General features: G+C 40.1%; 1 protein-coding gene across 14 annotated transcripts in view; it reads right to left on the minus strand.

Moving 5' to 3' along the window:
• PARD3 (par-3 family cell polarity regulator) overlaps positions 1-21,373 on the minus strand; it is a 466,403-nt gene that overhangs the window by 106,671 nt on the left and 338,359 nt on the right. For 8 of the 14 annotated variants that reach the window (XM_054191469.1, XM_054191468.1, XM_054191466.1 and 5 more), the window contains one exon: positions 11,961-12,071. The exons of 4 other annotated variants lie outside the window; for them this stretch is intronic. In XM_054191469.1, the coding sequence (XP_054047444.1) occupies positions 11,961-12,071 (111 nt within the window). Of the gene's footprint in view, positions 1-10,061; positions 10,135-11,960; positions 12,072-12,180; positions 14,918-21,373 lie in introns of those variants that run through there. 2 more of the 14 variants (XM_054191471.1, XM_054191472.1) reach the window with 2 other exon arrangements.

Below are 21,373 nucleotides of genomic sequence, written 5' to 3' on the forward strand. Positions count from 1 at the left end.
CTAATGAGGGTACCTTGATTATAGGCATTATTGTGATTTCCCTCTGAACCGGCATATGACACTTAGCTTTTCTTATCGTGATTAGAGCTAGTCAGTTATCACAGTTATAACCATCTTTCAGCAAAGCCATCTGCTTTCCTGGGAAAATCACTCTAAAGGATCACTGTGGGCAATGGATAATCATGGGCAGCAACAGCAGTAGCTTGTAAACACGACAGACATCTCCTCTTCCTCATTTACTCCCCCCCCCCCCCGATTTCATTCAAAACTTTAGTATATTTAAAAAAGAAGTCAGAAAATACTGCTGGCTAAATATAATTTTTAAACTGGAGGGACAGAGACCAACCTTTTTTGAAGATGTTAAAAGAAAAAAAACCTAACAGTTCTGTCATATCCCCTGTGTACATACATGTGCGGCCAACTGCCTAAAATATGACTGTCCTCTGATCTCAAACACCTGAAGAAACATATACAAAATGCGGTCAGTTTGCTATGGATAAGCACAAGCATACAGGGACAAAATCAGAAAGGCCAAGGCACAATGTGAAAGAAAGGTAGCGGGGAGCTTTAAAGGTAACAATAAATCATTGCGTAATTGCATTAGCAGTAAAAGGAAGAGCAAAGAAAAGGTTGCTCCCCTGCTCAGTAGTGAGGGAACGATATTGACAGATGATGCTGAGGAGACCTAAGGCTTAATGGTTTTTTTTTCTTTGCATCTGTCTTCACTAAAAAGGTTGATTTCAAGCAGGTGGCCAGCACAATTGATACTGCCACCAATAACAAAAAGATCTCCAATCTAACAGCAAAAGAAGTAGCTAGAAACTGGTTAAGCTGGTTAAGCTAGTTGAACTTCATCCAACACACACGACTGTCTGAGGCAGTCTCAGACCTTTTTCAGTAACCACGAGAACCTGTTGAGGACAGCTGAAATATTGAAAGACTAGAAAAAGTCAAATGTCCCTCGGAGGAGGAGAAGAATTATAGACTCATCAGATAAACTTCAATCCCCTTTGAAACAAACTATTGGTAAGCACAGAGAAGATAATGGGACGAGCAGTAGCCACCATAGATTTATCAAGAACAGATGCGGTCAAGTCAATCAGATTTCCTTCTACAACACAGTGAATGGCCTCGTGAACAGTGGACAAAGGGCACTTCCCAGGCTAAGAAAAGCAGCAATGGGATGGATGCGATGGGTTGAACCAGGCAGTTCCTACAGAGTATTTAGAGAGCAGCTCTCAGCCACCCAGTCATGCTAGATGGACGGATCGAGACATTTTCTACACGGATCTCTCTCTGAATTTATTCAGGTTTTTCATTATTAATTAGGACGCTACTGAATCTGCAGAAAACCCAAATGCAGGAATTTTGGAGAAAAGGATTAACATTTTAAATGTTCTTGAAAAATAGACAAAGTAGACTTCAAAAATAGAATTAACTTCAGTAACAGCAACTGGAAGGTAATTTACATAGCTGGAATAATTAAGCATCCCAATTAAAACTAGGGGAAAAATCTGTGAGTTGCTTTTTCAGGAATGGATCTGCAAGTTCTACTGGATAACAGATACTCATGAGTCAGCAATACCAAGCTGTTGGGGAAAAGAAAATGACACAGTGGGGACATGACAGCAGCCTCCAGATACATAAGGAAGAAAAGAATAAGGTTTTCCATCTCTAATGCAAGCACTAGGTATTTAAACTGCAGCAAGAATAACTGAAACTAGATATTGTGGGCAGGGAAACTTTCTAATAAAAAGGTAGTGGGAAAGATATTGCCACGGGAAGTTGTAGAGTCTTTGTCATTACAAACTGGGAAAAAACCAAAACAAAACAGTAAGAAACAAATGCCTTGCAGGAATGACATACACAGGAGATCCTACCTCGGCAAAGTGACATGATCCCTCTTCCAGATCTATAATTCTGTACCTACACAGAAATTTTACACACATATATTTCCTACATAATGGCTCCACAACAAAGGAGAAACATAACAAGGGCTACTTATAAAAAGAAAAAAAAATGAGGGAGAAGAAAAAAAAAAGCTGTCCACCACCTTGAAATTAAAAAAATGCATCTACACAATCTTAATTTTCTTAATTTTCTTCCTCCTTCAACAATCACAGTCTATCTGCCAATTAGACTATGTGATAGTACTTAAAGTCTCTCTGAAGTTCCCCCCCTCCTCAAATCCTACATGCAGAAGAGACACATGAGAATTTCAAAAACCTTTAATGAGCTACAACCCAGGAGGGCTGTAGTTAAAAAAAAGAAAGAAGGTGACAAAGGTGATTACTATAAGTGCCCTAATACATTAAGAAGAGAACAACATGCTCATAAGGAGTTTGTAAAGAAGGCTGTTAAAGAAGGCAGCAAAATACAAATGAAGATGTAAAGAAATGAAAAAAATGCAGGAGAGAAAGTAAATATTACATGTATAAGCAGGTGAAGCGCAAGCACCAATCTGAAACCAAGTAACGCTGATGAAACTAAAGGAGCCATCAGAATCGTCTCCTCTAACCTGCTGGAATCTCATGTATTTCACCCCTACCTTTCCTTATTCCCTGACCACCTCGATTCAACCTTTGTCTTTCCAAAGCGAAGATACATCCCCCTAGCAGAGCGTCTCAAACCTCCTTTCTTGGATCTTGGAGTAAACAACTGAAAGTCCGTGCTTATTTTGATTTTAAAAATCTGTAAATTGCCACCTTCCTTACATTTCAATGGTGTTTTTAGACTGCTTTGCAGTTAACAGTCTGCAGCCTTTTGGTGTGGAGGGGATGTCTGCTGTGTTTTTTTTAAAGATTGTGTTTCAACTGAAGCCAAATGTATCAGGTACACGGGCAGTACAGGTCCTCCCGTCTCCAAAACAAACACTACCATGACTGAAATTTTCTCTCTTGATTTTCATGTCTGATCCAAGGGTCAGCGACCCCAGCAGTGGAAGATCACCCAGATGGGCAACCGGGACGGTTATCCTGCTGGGAATCACGTTGCATCAAAGAACGTCATTGCTGTCTGTAAGCAAAATGGAATTTAGTTTTTCTTTTGCATTACAAAACTGCTCAGAAGAACTGATATCTACACCTATGACAAAAGATCCCTGCTCATTAGATTAGCGTAGCTCTGGTCTCCTATTTATCGATTTTGCTGGACTGAAGTAGAAAGGAGGAAGATCATGAGATTCAGCTGTTGCTGAAACATGACTTGGTAGAGCTCCTGCTTCCATCTCTCCTCACTTTAAGAGCCCTGGTTTCCTCTCACCCGCAGGCTTTGTTGGACCATTTCTTACCCTAAAATATTTTTTTCCCACTGGAGAACAATGTCAGAAAGCAGCACTGGTGGGTAACATCTGAATTCTGCAGTTGGATGTGTAAGGAGCAGCTGCTCCTGTACGTGCAAGAAACAAATGACACATGCATACCATATATCAAATGGTACCATATATCATACTACATATCAAATCAGTCATTCCCAGATCCTGCAGGCAGTAAGTGGAGGTCCAGCTACAATACCCTCATCCGTGGGTTGAGCTGAGCCGATCCAGCAGCTACGCTCATCTAGCTGAACTCAAGTAACAAAAGCAGGTATAAAACTCTGCCACTAGCTCTATTTCAGGTCCATTATTCTGTGTTTCTAGAGTACTACGTATAAAGTAGCCTAATCCTGATGTTGGAAAATGAAACAGTCTGAAGTGACAAAAAAATACAATGAAAAACCTCACAACAAAGCAAGGGATTATGTGAATCTCATACACTGAAGTTGAAAGAAAAGGAAAAAAAACCAAAACCCACCAACCCACCAACAGAGAACATAGCTTATAAGTCAGTATCTTTGCTCAGGACCCACAAATTAGCAACTGCAACACCTCTCGGGATTCACTTCTAAAGCCTTGGTGGGTCACAGTACTGAGTGAGAGCATAAATCTACAGCACAGCCAGGAACAGAGCCAGAGTTCTTATACCCCACTGCAACAACAAAGTTCCAGGTGTGGTGTGGAGGGGGGACCTATCTGCCTGCTGTGAACACATTATTAGGTGTCTTTCTGGTTAGTCAAACATGTGCTGCTGTATCTAAGAATTAGAAAAAAAGAGTGGTTTCAGTGCTTTATCTTACTGTTGGAGTCCTGTAGTGCAGGCTGGAAAATCTGTTGGGGTTTCAGTTCTGTTCAACTCAGCAACAGTAAGTTCAGTAAGTTAGTAATTATGGTACAGCTTTTTTAATTCTCAAACAAGTACTTGCTACAGCAACTCTACCCATAAGATCATAGTTTATGGGACACCAGAGGACATGCTGCGGCCTTATGCTAAAGTTATTGGCATTCAAAAGTGAAACACAATGTATTAGAGCTCTTACTTAGAACTGAATTTTCTAACAGAGTGCTGAACTCACATGATCTGCAAGACACCTTCACCAAATTTGTAACTCAGAGTATTATAAAAACCACGTAAATGAGGTTTTTAAATGTTTGGCAAGGGATCTGGCCAGACCTTGCCCAGTACAGTGTCTTGAATCACTGCAGAGGAATAATAGAGAAAATATACTTTCAGCACGATGCCTTAAAATCTCTATATTTACAATATGCGGCTAGAGAATGCGAAGAGCTTTGTTAAAAAACTACCTCGGCAACTATTATTCCACAAAAGCTTCAATTTACATATCTCCCAGAGTCACTGTTTTCATGAAGTGGAACTGGTCTGAAATGTTTTTCCAAAGCTCAGTATTCTCATGCTTCATTTCTGTGTTCTGTGGTACAAAAATTACTGCCATTGATTTGTTTTTACGTCCTGCACCCTCATCCACTGTGTAAAACACCACTGCCAAAACCAATGCTACAAATCTCAGCAAAACTGGAATATCCCTTGACAAGCAGACCCCATCTCAAAATAAGTGACAATGAGAAACACATTGCTCCGATTTTCTGATTCACAGAGGATTTTTTTTTCTCTCCTCTCTCAAGGGCTGGGAAGGGGGTAGGAGTTTTATCAGAAAAGATTTTACACAAGTCACTTTAGGAAATATTTACATTCTGAATGTTTGCAGTAATAATGGATTTAGAGGTAATAGTTCTCGTGAAAGCTGTTAAGTGGCATCAAAATACAGCAGCCGCAAAACTCCAGCTGAATCTTTGCGTTATTTTAAAGACACAGATAACGCTTAGGCTATGTAAGAAATAAAAATTCTTTTCCTATCACAGTATGTTGTCTTTTTTCCTAAAAGTAAGACGAAACTGTTTGATGAAAATATTTTGCTTAAGGCGAAGAAAGTTGGGGGTTTCCAATAAAAATATTATGGTCTCTCTGGGAAATCTGGAAGGACACCAAGAGTGTCCTGCTGTTCAGCCCCCTACTCCATCTGATACTTTAACAGTTCCAGATGGCCTTTACTACAGGATGACCTCCCCTCTATTCTTTTATTATGACCTTTGGGTCACAAATTATCTATAGGATGCTGCTGTCATTCTGTAAGACACTGTTGTACTCTTTCATCTAAAGAATAAAGATGCCTAACATTAAAACTCATCTTTGTTAGGCTGACCTTCCAACGATGATCAAAACAGACAGTTATTCCAATCAATGTCACTGCTGGAGAAAATATGTTTCATTTTTTGCAACACTGACATTAAGAAACTAAGGCATGGTTTTAAATCAGATCACTTCTGCAATTCTACTTGGCTAGAGAGCATAGCGTATTATACTCGTTTAAAATATCAAAAATATTGCCATAATGGTTTTGATGAGTTATGTTGATTAAAGGGATGTGGTGGGTTTGGGTTTTTGTATGTAATTGATGTGGTTTTCATGTAAACTTCATTGATAGGAGGTAAAAAGACTATCTAGGTTTTATTAATTATTTGTCTTTCTCAATCATCATAAATGGAACACACTGAACTTGCATAGGAAAATATAATAAATAGCCCCAATGTACTAAATAAAGTAATAAGGTTAATTTCTTTCCTGCTGTCAGTAAATTCATGTTAGCAGTCTCTCGTCAGCTTGACATCAATTAATGATTTTAATTCCAGACTCTTGTCACAGTACTCACCATCCTTTCGTCTAATTAAAATGGATGATGCATGATGAAGGGAAAACACAAGACTTCTGTTCTTGTTGTAACATTTCTATTCATTAGTATACTTTTACAACAAAGGGCTTGTGGCTTTAATGGCACTAGAGAAAGATGAAGAGAAGTTTATTATATGTTGGAGATAAAGACCCTTATACCCTTAGGAAACATATAATACAGGAAGCATTTTATGGAATGACCGAATCCTTCAGCAAAAAATATCAATGTTATTTCAACTACTAATGAACAGACGGAATGTTTCACTCTAAATTTAGGAAAAATCGTTACGTGAACAGCACACACTGAAATTGTAGCCTTGTTTATGTTCGCACCAAAAATGTTGTCAGCCTATTGATTGATCTTCAAAAGTAACGCCAAGTCTACCAGTACGGAGACAAATGCCTGATCCACCTCTCCCAGACGGTACTTCTGCAAGCCCACGACCCTCGGTCACCTCTCCCACTCTTTCGGCCACGCTCTGGCAGCTGCGACAGCGGTCGCCTCCTACCTCCAACACTAAAAGCATCTCCCCAGCCCCCATTATAAATAGAGTTTTCCCTCAGTCGATAGCAAGGCGTTGAGATGCGCTCTGCCGTAGGAAGCCCTGGTGAGGTTTCCAGCCCGGAGCAGGGTTTCAGCGGTACATGCCACCCCTCCCTCCATCCTTCCCTCCCCCCTCCCCGGTGCCGCGCCACCGCCGTGCCGGCAGCTCCCCCTCCCGGCCCCGCCGCCCCCGCCGCACCGCCGGGGCCAGCGCTGGTGACACTTGCGCACACATGGGCAACAATAACAGCGGAATGATGGAAATTTAACTCCCTTTGTAGCCTAAACGAACAAAAAGGTTATGTTTTCCAAAACAGAAAGGGTGGAAACGAGCATCTTTTCCAGATGATAACTATAGGTACGAAGAGCGGTATTGCTTCGCTGTGTGTTAATCTTCCTCCCAACAAGCATAGCCGAGATTGGAATTGTACGGCTGCTTTTTCAGAGCAAAGGAAGCCCCTGGCTCCAAAAGCCCCCACCTGACTGCTCCGTCATCCTCCCCGCATTTCTGGAGCCTCTGTCACAGCACTTTAATTCTCTTCCAAAAGGTTTCTCCTTATCTCCTCAAGACTGATCCTCGCAACACAGGTGTGTAAGCACCCGATTTTGCATCCATTTCAGTGGAAGTTGAGGAAGAATACAATACTAAGATTAATACTTTTATGGTAACCCAGAGATTTATAGAACATTAGTAAAGCTCTTAAGTGAGTGTATTAACCAAACGGAGAAAATATGCTGTAGACTCTTCTTTTAAGAGGAGGAAGTGCCTCTAGAGGCAGATTAAAGCATAAGCACTATTTGCCCATAGCTGGGATCACATCCTCTGAATCATGAGATTGCATTAGAATTGCAACTTTCATCTTTTAAGCATTATCTAGCGGTGAACCATGCTGGATACAGCTGAATTTGTTGAAAACTTCACAAAAATGTATGTTTATTTTGTTCCTCAGTTATCTACTGCCCAGGTACAAAGAGTAAAGCTGTTTGGGTCGGGGAGCGCTTGGTTTGCTAGAGAAAGTCAGTCCCAGGCTGAAGACAGGGCCAGCACACACGTGCCCAAGCTGATGAAGCGCAGAACACAGCCAAAGGTTTTTGATTTGCTAAAGATTTATTTTGTAATGAACACAGAGCTGCAGGGAAAAATAAAAGGGAAAAAAAAAAAGATAAAAAAACACCCCAAAAAAGAAATCCAAGGAAAAATCCAAGGGTGAAAGAGGGAAAGATGAAGGTATCAGAATCTGGTGTTAGAGTGATGTCTCTCCCCAGCAAGAGCCAACAATCAAAACCAGAAGGCCAAAGCAGTAGATTTCCTGAACAGTTCTGTTTTCACATCTTCTAAGAACGAGACTATGCTACAGGGTCTTGAAGAAGTCAGAAAACATTTCAGGGCAATCAGGCTGCAGGATACCGATGGACACACTGGCTACACATCAAGAAAACCCTATCTTGGGAGGCCCTCAAAAAACAGATGTAGAGAGTTTCTCAAGTGGACAGGTCTGTGAGCTTCCAAAGGCTTAGATCAAATAGCACAGCAGAAGGTGACCATCTATGTGAAAACTAACTAGGTTGTAACACTAACTCCTCTTGGTCATTGACAAAAGTTTCAAAATCTGGTTTTAAGTCTATCCTACAGAGCAATGCCTGTGTGAAACTATAAGCAGTTTGAAGCATCTCTGAAAGCTCACGACATCCCACGCATCTCCAATCTGTAAAATCCAAGACATTGCTCTTAGGAGGATGGGCCAACCACAGGTGCATCGGGAGAGTCTGGAATTGGTAGAAGATGTTCTATTACAAAACCAAGAGGGACTCAATTCTGGTTTTGCCATATATCTGAGCAGATGTAGCACCTCACTGGTATCCAGTTTTAGTAGTCCAGTGATGGACCGGATGACAGCATGGCAAAGAGAAGCTCCAAGTTAGCGTATATATAAACCAGTTGTGATGTGGCACAGGAGTAGAGCTAATTCAATCCAGATCTTATTCGACTTCCTCAAGACTCTGCAGTATAATCTCTTTCTTAAGAGACACAAGGCAAAGTTCAGAAAAACCTATTGATTAGTTTTGTCTTAAGGTTTTGATCAGTGCCATTGCTGGGGAGAAGCACCTTTTCTAACAGCACACCAGAACCCATATGGATTTTCAGATCATTGTTTGGCAGACACTCAAAGGTAATGAAAGCAGACTTCTTTCTCTGGAGTAAACCAGTGTTAAAGAATAGTGACACAGGGGGACAATGTCCTATGGCCTTGGATGAAATGTTAATCCAACCTATGGAGAATTTACAAATAGAAAACATTTTACAGCAATTTTAGTAAAATTGGTGGGTGGTCTCCTCAGATGATGCTCCTAATTGTTCCAGTATACTGTTTCATTGAAAGCTGCCTGTATTTTCAACTAGATAATTTCATTTTCTGTTCAAAACTACTTTAAGATTGTCAGTAAATGCATACCGTATACAGCTTATTATTAATAATATGTTTATAAAAGGCAATTTTATTCATTTCAATCATGGTAAATTGAAGAACATTAATTTGCTTATTTGTCTCATAATCAATATGAACACTACTTTTAAGACTTTAAAGAAAATACTATTGTAAGCACAGTACTATTAAAATTATCAAGTCAAGGCATAATAATTCCATAAAATTGTGGGCATGATTGATTTTTTAATGGACCGTTCACTTGTTCTCTGACCCCCTAAGGATTTTTGCTCCTAGCCGCTCATACATAGTAAATTCATTAAATCCAACATATTTCCCTAAAGCATTGCATCATTATAGAGGTATATAGTATCAAACACCAAGTAAAACAGAGCAAGTGAACTGTACTGCTAAAAAAATCGAGGGGGAAAAAACCACAGAAAACAAAGTTAAAATAGCAGCCATTATGAACCAACACTCATTAAGACAGTAATATGTTACTCTGTCTCCCAGTAAGCATTCTGAGGGATTGTTCAGTTAATTTGCAAGAGTACTCTTCATTAATAGCATGTATCTAACATCATTATTTTACAGGATCAAAAGGAAATTCTCTGCATTCTAACTGCAAAAATATTTAGTCTCTATGGACCAAATCAACATCTGAATTTTTCAGAAACATAAGGAAGCACCTCACACATTTGGTTGCTATTTTATTGTCTTTTATTAGTTGTACATGCCACTACCCCGAAGAACTTGCATTCTCTTATAGACATAACACAAAGGAAAGCAAATACACAGTTAGGGAAAGAGAGTAACGGGAGGAGGAGGACCCGTGTTACGATAACATCAAGCTGTTACGAAGTTCTGGCACATGCATTTTCTGCAGTTTCAGTGAACACATAAAATTGCTTTTATGACACACGAGGAGTGAGATTCCAGGAGAGATTCAAATCGGTTAGCATAACTTGAGGGACAGGGATTAGGAATTTGCTCCATGCATTGAGGGCTATACAAATAATTTCATGATTCTACCTTGGTACCCAGCGTGACTATTGCAACCTCTCTCACATCACCACATGGACAGTCTATACTCTCACCATTCTTACTGAGAGAGACAGAGAGACACAGAGAGACACAGAGAGAGAATGAAAAGAGAGAAAATGTTACGAACTCCAACCTCAGATCTTTCTTCTTTGAATAAATGAATGTGGCCGATTATCTGGGGACCTAAGGTTACTAAGAAACCCCCCATGCTGGGCAGGCTTGGGGTCAGCACTGCGCACGTGTGCCTAACCTTCCCCTTGCCCGGAGCTGGCTGGAGCGAGGGAGGCAGCTTTCAACGTCTCTGCACCCCTGGCATGAGTCTATCCACAAAGTGGGAGGTCTGCCCATGCCTAAAGGGAAGTTGACTGCACAAACACCCTCGTATCCAAAGTCACTTATTTCCTTCGGTTCCAGTATTGCCCTTTACCATTTAATCTGAAAGCACATTACTCTTAAAAACAGGAACAAATGTAATGACCCTGCCTCACTTTTGTTAAAAAAGAGAAAATAAAACCCAATCAGACAAGTAAAAAATAACCAAGCACTGTGATCCAGCCACCCTCTACTGTCAGAATGGATGGAGAAAGACATGAATAAATTTTTACATCAATTTATGCTAGTATATCTGTTAAAGAGTAAAAAATTTCCCACAATATAATCCAAACAGATGGTCACAGGTGATAAAGCTTCTGCTGTTTAAGAAGATATTGCTGATCTTCAGTAACTGATAAATGTATACTCCTAGCCTGCCTTAACTGTAATGTAAATCACTCAACCCTAAAAGAACTGAAAGCAAACCATTTTAGGTTCAACTGAGGAGACTGAACAAGAGTTATTGTGGCTCTGCTATTCCAGTGAGCTGTTAGAATGATGAAGCTACTGTTTATAAACTTCTGTTCTTACCCGCAGACGACCAAGGTGCATAGAGATGACGGTCAAAGGCATCATTAGGACTAACTAGTCATACCTCCTGTTCAAGGAGAACAAAATTTCCCTCCATAGCTCCTGAATCAATCCACAATTTATGGCTAAACTATAGCATAATTTTTAGATAAATTATTCCAATTCATAGTTCACTGTCACTGCTAAATTTACCAGTCAGCATTCAAAATTTGTAACCCTTTAAAGTTTGTCTCTTTAGGGAAGATTTGTCTACTCAAAGAGGTCTTCTCTCCACACACATCCCCAAATACTAGTTAATTTACAACCTAAGCTTTCCAAGATTTTGACTAAATTGATATAAGAGATATCAGAGTCTAAGCCCAAATATCTAGGGCTACAAGAGACAGGATGAAAAGTAGATTGGAAATGTTGAGAAGAGCATATGACATATATACATATTATATAGGGTTTTCATGTTAAGGGAAGCTGACAAGGAAAAATAGAGGTACTCACCACTCATTTTTACAATTAGCAGTTTAATATACATATCATTCCATAAACAGACTGCATGACACATAAATAGACTGAGCTCCAGTGACAAATATACTGATAAGTATAATTTTTAGTTTTTTTCTAAATATATCAATGAAAAAACTAGATATGCAAGGCTTTGAAGAAAAATACAAAACATATTTCATTCTATATAAATATTTGTTTTCTGAAAATGTCAATAAAATCAGCTATAGAATATATAGAGAAAACATTTCATACTATTACTCCAGTCTCCTCAATAAGGAAAGGAGCTCTGGGTCTATAAAAGATGCTTAATGCAGCCAAAGAAGCTGTTGGTACTAATGTCCAAAATAAATCCAGCTTTGTCTTGTTATTTAAAGTATATAAACATATCAACATTTGGGAAATTTCATCAGTGAAAATTGAACTTCAGTTATTCAATTTAAAAAACAAACTCTCTCTATCAAGGTTTAAGCAAATACTGAAGTCTACCTCTCCTGTTCTTGCTTCATTCGTATTCTCTCCTCTTCTGAAGTAAGAGCTTCCTGCACTTTTATTTTACCAGTTTTCTCACTCTTGTCATCTTTGCGATGTTTGCCAAACCTGTTAATAACACACAAAAAAAGAATCTAACTTGTGAAATGAACAAAATTGTATTTTCCTTTTCCTATGACAAAGAGAGTCCTCCAAGAAGAGCTGCTTGGAAACCAGGAAGGGAAAGTGCAAAGACCTCAGAATCTCAATTTTTAATATTTTCAGGCTGCTTTTGGGTTTTTTGCATAGTTTTTATTTATTATTTTTATTTCACCCCTCTTAAAAATTTATAGAATTCCGCACCAAAGAACAGAATAAAACAAAAGAAAAAAAGGACCACATTCCTTTTTTTCTGCCAGGATTTTGGGGTCACTATTTTCAAATACACGGTCAAACAATGTTTTAGAAATTACTCAACACTGTTGCTGCCAAAGAATGCAACTCGAGTTTACATTAAGTGAAGGCTTTCACAGAGGAACTGCAAGAGATGTTGCGCTGTATGTCTGACAGCCATCCCATAGACGGTACCACCCTCTGCACCCGCCCCACAAGAGCAGTTTCACCACACGGTGGATGCCATCCAAAAACGGAAATCTGTTTTTTTCCAGCACCAAGTGTTTTTTTAAACTTTGTTACTCATGACGCTTCTCCCCCAAGGGAGTTCCAGTGCAAGGAGGCTGAGTGGAGGGATGGAGCCGGTTGGGCTGTCCCAGATGGAGCGGGATACTGCCAACCCAGTGTTTGCCCTCCTCACGTCTCCTCTTCCCCTCTACCGGCTACATTTCAAGTATTTTAGCTTTCTTCCATATTTGCATATTCCACTGTTTTCTTCTAGACTTTCAGGGAGAGCACAGTTTGGCATTTGAGATAATTAGATTTATTAGGACAAAACTGCATGTATTTCTGAGATATGTCAGACCTACTCTGAAAGGAATGACTTTTATATAGTGCGAACTAAACAAACGTATAAATATAGCCCTTAAATACATCTAAAGTTTGGATGAAAATTTTCTATTTAAGGCAGAAGGAATAACGCATATCTATTAAACTGTATCTTATTATAATACATACCTTTTAAACGTGGGATCACTTATCATAGCAAAAGCAGCAAGAATTTTACTTTTTTTTAAATCAAACACTCAGATGAGAGCTGACTGACACTTGTGGCACTCCACAATTACATTCACATCAAAAGTGAAATGAAAACACTGAAATGTGCAAAGTCCAGCAATGGTGCGGACAGGACACCCTGAAAGCTCACAAACAGTGAAATAAAACAGAGTTCTTAAAACTTCTTCTGACCCATGAATGTAAACTGTTGATAATATTTAGAGTCCACCAGACACTTATAATATTTTCCCTTTTGTTCCTGTTGATTCTAGTACAAAGCCATTGTGTGGGCTGAAGACGTACCACACAGCGACCCTGCAGAAAGATTCATTTCTGGCCACTCAGTCAAGAGATATTATTTTACTGCGTAACCATGTTTATGGCTCTTAGGGCAGCTGTTTAAAAACACAACACCACAAAAGTACAGTGTAGGAGAATGTACACAGACTTTAAAGTGCATGGCTCTTCTCCACAGTCCCACATTGCTTATTTCCACAGTAATTCAGGCATATGAAAACTGAAATTGCTCATTAATAATCATCTGAAAAGGGAAAGGCAGAGGACATGACAGGGTTAAGAAACACAAAATACTACATAAGGTTAAAGCCTCTGATTTTATAAAACACTATATGTAAAACTGATGTACTTAAATTCAGTGACTAGAAACACCAGCGTGTACCTTTTAAAACATCCACCTGTTTATTAGAGAGTAGTCAAAATCATTATGCAAAACATTTACATATATGACACAAGAGATTCAAACCAAGCTCCAAATGTCATACACCAGACTTCTGTCAATGGTTAATTTAAAATAGCCCTAAATCCTCTAGCCAAGAGAGGAGTTTTGGCAGAAAGACAGTGGAACTGAGCCATTTTACCCCGCTACACAGAGAGTGCCGGGGGTGGCAGGGGTCTGACGCACAGAACACGCAGAGCTGCGAGGAGACACACAACATATGTGGTACTCTCGCACAGCATCTCTTGGATGGCCACGTTTGCTTCTGTCTCCTGCCCTTCCTTGACCCATTCAACATGTCAGGCAAGGCAAAGGAACCAGATTCCAGAGTAGCCAGATAATTTTTGAAAAAGAACTAGTGGTTAAAAACAAAAGATTAAAAAAGATAAAACTGAATTAGTCAGTACCCATCAGGTTTTGGCAGCAAAATAGAATTTCTACCACCATAAATCAATTCATTGCAAGTATGAACAGAAATATATTGAAATCAATACCTTATTAAAAAAATAAAGCACGTAGGAAATTTCTAATAATGCTTGTAAGCTACCTAATAAATGGCTGGTGAGGCTGCATGATTGTGGGGAGTGTACTTCTAATGTTAATATGTAGCGCAAACCAAGCAAAAATCCATGGTTTGAGTTTCCAGATCCAACCGCAGGAGTCCAGAAGACACCACGCTGGTGCCGTGGGACAGGAGGCAGAGCTGGGTTCACCACACAGGCAGCACTCGGAGCAGCAGTGGGGTTCGACTGACTTTGATTCAGGAGCAAGCTGTGGCAACAACCCTTCTTCCCTTTCAGGGTTTTCTTCTGATCATCTGGGAGTGAACATTCCTTCTGTCCTCGGGGACAGTCCTCATAAAGTCTCCAGCCTTCCCCAAGCATTTCAAAGGGTGGCTATAGTGTCCCCTCTCTGACCGGAGACTTCCCAGTGCCCATCTCTGACAACCTCTGTGGTCATCCCGGCAGTGGACAGCCTGGCAGAGTATCAACCACGGTGGTCTTCCAAAGTTGCCTTCTCTGGACTTTGTCACCCGCAGAAGTGATATATCTGCCATAATCACCACTGCCTGTAACAAGTTCAGCAACATTAACTGCACTGTCCCTACACTCGAACCCGGAATAATCAACGTCGTCCTCCCCCCTCCCTGATTGCGGCTTCGTGTTTTTGACAGCATCACCTGCACTGGCAGCATCTCCCCGACACTCCCAAGTCCTGGAGCTGCAGAACCCTTTGCAAACACACAGCCCTAAAGGAGTCTGGCTCTGAACGAGGCTGCATACTTTTCGCAAGACCTCTGTGCAAAAATACTTACAAGTTCAAGATTTCTCTTTTCCACCGAGATCTCAAGACTAACAGCCTCTCTGTTAAGCTTCAGCTTACAACAGTAGAAGTAACAGACAAACAAAGGAAAAACATTTTCCGGGCTGCACCAAGCACTTGAGAAAGGGGTTTAAAAGAACTGTGGTGGGGATACATATGTGTACACACACACCTCTCTCTTATTTCTGTAGGAGCAGTCAACACTCCCACTCCAAACATCGGTCAAAGGTTTTGGTAAGGTTACTCTTACTAACAGTAAGTGTGCTTGCTATTTATTTCTATTAAAAGTGTTTGCTCTGCGAAGTATGATTTATAGTGATAATGAAACCCACAGCCCAAATCAGCATCCTCTCCACCAAATTTATAACAGACATTTATAAATTATTTAACATTGATATTCAAGCCAAGTTTAACTACAGAAGAGCAACATCCAGCAATACTAAGGCACACCATTAAAGTGAGCTGTTAACACTGCCTCCACCGTACAACCCTACATACTGGGGTGACTACACTGGTGTCAAGCTATTCAAAACCACTAGTCCTTCTAGTTTCCTCAGATAGATGTTTCCTACTCTGATTCATGAATATTAAGTAAAACAGGACACTAAGAAATAAAAATATGAGTGTTGAGACCACTGAAACGCAAGCAGTCTATGCAATATCCTTTCAAAACACCAAATGCACATCCCACAGCCACCCTGCACCATCTTCACAGCCAGTGGCAAAGCACTTCCCTGCTGCTCTCCAGTGGCCCACGAGTCAAAAGAAGCAAAGTTTGGGCCAGGTCCCCAGAGTTACTCCCCGTATTTAAAAGACCCCAATTTGAATTGGGGTCTCAGGGAAAAGATCTGGCTTACCTTTGTAAAAGTTTCACCTTCTTAAACGTGCAAGCGGTACAGCCCCTGACTTGCCCCACAAACATTAATGTGTGTGACACCTTCCCCAAAACCCACCAGCATTCGCATCATTGTGAAGCTTACTTCTTTACTGCTCAGGTACTCAAAAGGAAGGGAAGATGGAATTGGGATGTATGTCCCACACATGACCCATGGGAGCTTTGAAACCTTACTGCTTCCAATAATATTTCTTCCATAATGCACGTATTGAATGTCCTGGCACACCTGCATAATAACTTCCCCCACTGAAGAGACTGCTCACTTAATGATAACAACCTAAGGCTGGAACTCCCAAAGTGCAATTGTTAACGATATTTCCCTTGTAAAATAGCAATCACCATCCATTTATCCTGCGTCAGAGAGACTCTAGGTTTTCGCAAGGATGTGGCCTTGAGGATACTGCCAAGCGATTTGATCCCAGCCCTCGCTGCTCACTCCATCGTCGCAGGAGCTGCTCTCTGCCGCACAAAGCTGGTTAGCGAGTGCCTGGAGCACCTGGAGATTTTCAGGCACTTGTCTGAACCCGTGATAGTCTCATTCCCCTTGCTGTGAGGCTGGCTGCTGGGAGACTTGTTGCAGTTCTTACAAATGCAAATGAAACAACAACTTGCCTTCAGGAGCAGACATGAGAACTCCAGCTCTCAGGATCTGCGCACTATTAACGCTCTTGCATTAGTGAAAAGGAGGACAGCGTGTAAAAACAAAGGTAAGAACTACTGTTGGAATTAAAAAACAAAACAGTGCAGAAATGGAGCATCTGTGACACCGATGTTCAGACAGTCCTGGGAATCTAATTCCAAGCTCCTGTCATTTGCTAAATTCAGTGCCAACAACTTGACAGTGAGCTATAAAAGCCCTACCTAAATCAGTGCAGAAGATACCAATGCACAGACACAAGCTACCGCATGATGTGCAGCAAAACTGCGTACACTACTGCCACGCAAAGTTAACATGGTTAAAAGTTCTGATGCTAAAGCTCGAGCTACACCAGACACTGTGGAGCACCTGCAGCCATAGCAGCACAACACTGACCTGTGGCCACCACTTCCCCCAGTCTGAATTCTTAGAAGCAAAGCACAGAATATTATTACTCATGGTGGAAAATAAAGAGCAAAAGGAAAAGTGCACATTTTCCTCCAAACCCCAAATAATCATTAAAAAAAACCCCTTTCTGTTCATAAACATATTTTTTCATAGACACAGCTTAATACTTCTTTGAGGACACATACTGTGTGGCTTCAGAATAACCTCTTTGTAACGGTAACATCGTTTATAAATACAGGAACACTACCTCACGTAACAGCTAGTTTATTTAGCAGCTCTCCCATCTAAACCCTGTTATAAAAAGTATAGCTAAAAAGTAGTTTAATTTTATTTTGTAACTGCATAAGCAAAAGCTTCAAGAAAAAACTTCTGTGACTAATTGAAATACAGGCTGTAAATTAAAAAATACCCTGTCTGTCCAAGAGTGTGAGAAACTGATGAAAGAGAGCAGCTGAAATCTTGTTCACTCTAATTGCCAAGATACTCCAGGGTTCTACTTAATTTATAGCTTCTTAATTCTCCTTTTACATTAAGGGGTAGAGAAAGTTTCAAGATAAGTGTAAATGCTCAAAGTCATATTCACAGATCCACAGGCTTAATCCTCAAATTCAGCCAACAATAGCAATCACAGTTAAGTGAAGAAATTAAAAAATGTAAGAGGACCATTTTCTAAAGCATGATCTCTAGAATGTAACAGCCAAGTCACATCAGAGTAAAGGACCATCCTCAGACCCTGTGATACTAGTTTGTCACATTATTATTAATAAAAAGATGAGAACGCAGACCTATATGCCCGAAGCTTGACCCTCAAATAGGAAAACCCTTGAACTCTGGATAATCTAATCAAACTAAAATGCAAACCCAAACCTCTCCGGCAGTCCCCAGCTGGCTCACTTTCAAGCTTACTTGTTTGAATGACTGTCATCAACTAGGAGGTGGCCTAATCCAAAGCCTATCGTGCTCGACAGAGAGGCAGTGACTAGCCAGTGCCTTCAGTGGCTTTGGGCCAACGCGTCAGAGCAACTAAACAGGGCGAGACTCAACAGAGAAGAAAGTGTAGCAGAACACTTAAAGAACAAGCTCAAGCTACAACATGATGCTTATATATAAAAGATGTGAAATGTATATAAAATATACATGCAGACACAAAGACCGTGTAAATGATATTGCATAAATAAATATATAGACAGAAGAAATGAAGAAAGGAGGATGTCCGAGTGGTAGCAACGTAAATTCCACATTTAGAACTTATCTCAAAAATTGCTTCAGTTTAAAAGAATATGTAACAGCAACCTTGATATAACAAAAATAATATACATATAATCTGCTAAATGGATTTTACTCTGATGCGTTACTGATGAGATCATTGTCGTCTGCCAAATCATCCACATATTTCATTAGAATAAAGAGCTATAGAAGAAACATGCATTAGTTGATTAATGAAAAAAACACAAAAATTGATTGAGACAGAAGAAATTCAGTAGCATTAGGTTCCTTAATAGAAAAAAGACCATCATTAAAAATTAACAAATGGTAAGTGTCTTGAGCTATTCTATCAGTGCTTTCAGTCTTCACGGCATGCTCTTTTCCCCATAGTAGCAAACGGTATTCAAACACGCACAACCTAACACTACTCAAAGGATTTTGCAATGATTTCTGTAATCTTTTTCATCCTGCTGTATCAGCAAAATCATAAAATTTATATTGCAAAAGATTATTGTGACACGCAAAGACATTCTGTTCCTAAAATAAAATTTCATAAGCATAAACAAGGATTCAACATAGAGCACAAAAAAAATCACTCTGCCTAGTGATGACTTGAGGGTTTACAAGCCTTCCTTTCAAAGCAAAACTGTGCGAGTGCTATTTTTAAAAATAAGCTTGTAAGTGCTAACATTTACATATTTGCAATGGATTTCTAGAAATAGCCAGTTATCACGTCTAATCAAATTAGTGCATCAAATTCTACTTGTTAGGAGGGAGCGGAATGAATGCCCGCTGCAGTGACGTGGCAGCAGCACTGCCCTGAGATGATACAGAAGCACTGATGTACAGGCAGCAGGGGCAAGGCACCTTGATGTAGGAGCTTGTGGGCATAGTTAAAATGGACGTTTATAACTTTTTATTCTCCACAGGTTTCCTTGCCGATGTTAAAACTGATAAAGCAGCAGTCCTCCTGGTGTAATGTTCAGCAGAAGACCCCTGCCAGGAGGGTTCCTGCAGAACTCTGCTGTCCCAAACCAAGGAAGGGGCATTACAAAAGGACACAGGTAACTCATGAAAATGGAGAGTACCTCTGGAGATGTACACTTGTACCTCTTCAGAGGAATAGTTTGCCTTCAAGCAATGGAGAAACTCAAGTGCTCAGTCATGAACATAGAAATTTAAAGCAGGAGAATCAAAGTGGTTATCACTCCAAATTATCAGCCTTCTCTGAAGTTGCCACCCTGTGCAGGAGTGTTGTAAAGCACGTGAAGGTCTTCTGTGATGTATTCACACATTTTCTACCAACATCCTCTGCCTCACTTTCTAACGACTAACCATTATTCAGCACCGTTCAGGTGAGGATTCTACCAAACCTCACCAAACTAAGGCTACTCAAAAACAACAGTGAGGATGACACATAAACTTCATGTGTACCATCACCGGTGAATCCCACAACTTCCTAGAAAGAAGTGGGAACGACATATGGGATCGGTAACCGTTTCCAGACACTGAAACTTAATCTGCCTGTCTTCGTGAGTCAGTAGCCCAACTTCATAGACTATGGGTATGATGCCAAACCAAGAGACATGTCATGAGGTTTCATTCAATTATTTTCATAAACAGTTTTGATAACATTTCCTGAAAGGCATGACACAACAGGCAGAATATTATTCACACCAAGTCGCTCTCTTTTCACAACTTAAGCATTTGTAATATTTACTTCCAGCATAAAATGGTGGAACTTTTAAAAACAGATTTCATTTACGGAGAGACCATCTGTTTGCAAATTTCTAAACAGAAGATAATCTTCTTGCATTGCTACTCATGGTTGCCTAAAGCTAGCTGGAGCCATTGACAGCTCTAATAAATATATAAATAAATAAATAAATCACAAGAAATAAGGAAAAAACCTAACAACTAATCCAAGCTACTTCAGTTTAAAAACAGGCTAAGAAGGTCAAAGGAAGTGGGGATAATTTTACAATGATAATATTTGAAAGACAGCAGCAAGTCAGCAAACAGACAAGAGATTCTTCTGTTGTATGGCAGAATCAACTCATTAAGCAACACCACAATGTACTTAAAGTCACCATAAATAACTCATTTCCATGGTGGTCAGCCAAAACCTGTTAAACTGTGGATTGCGGCATCCCTGAAGGAATCAGGAATAAAAAAGAAAGCTTCTGCTTAAATACAACTATGTTAGCAATCACCAGTGATGGAAGCAACCACAGAAGCAGTACATGACATTTTAATGAAAGTTTCATAACAGTCTAAGCATTTTAAAGTTTGCTTGTGTGGCAAAAACTCTTTAATATGGTGTGTGTATTCAAAAAAGAGAGCAGTTATTGACCCCAAAGTTACTTGCCCCAAGATTAAATTTGATACACTAAGTGTGTGCTATTTGTCAGTGAAGAAAGTAGCTCATACATGTGACACAGCCAAGCTAATTCAGTCTTACAATAGATAATGTAATCTTAATGGGCAACATATCCTTTCATTACTGTCGTTTAACGTACTTACAAATGCTCCTGTCCCCCCTTTCAGACAGAATTTGCCCATCAAGACTGCAGTGCCCTGTTAGGTAATTCACTACTGGGCAGTAAGATGTTAAACTGTAAATACAAATTGTAAAAACACAGTCTCACTTACAAAGTAAAGAGCAGGCTCCTGAAAAAGTCTGAGTGAAGGCCTCCAGCATGCCAACTCGTCTCTTCCAGACTACACACATAAAAGCAGACATACAACACTCTACTTTGCAATACATAATACCAGACACAGGGACCAAAAATATTCCCAAATTCTAAGCATCAACAGCAGCCTATTATTAACAGGTGCCTGACTATTTTTGAGTCTGAAGTACAATGTAGTTATTCTTCTATAAGGTAAGGGATTTTTCTAAGGCAGGGTAAAACGCTCCTTCCCAGCGAGCTGGGTGCCCAGGCCAGCCTCTTGCTCAGACTCTACTGAGCAGGTCCCAAACCCTCACCCCGGCGCTTCCCACCTGACCACTGCTGCCCTGCAACCATGCTGCGAGATGGGCACGCTTCTGTCGT

Source organism: Rissa tridactyla, chromosome 2 (genome assembly GCF_028500815.1).
Source record: "Rissa tridactyla isolate bRisTri1 chromosome 2, bRisTri1.patW.cur.20221130, whole genome shotgun sequence".
Lineage (NCBI taxonomy): Eukaryota > Metazoa > Chordata > Aves > Charadriiformes > Laridae > Rissa > Rissa tridactyla.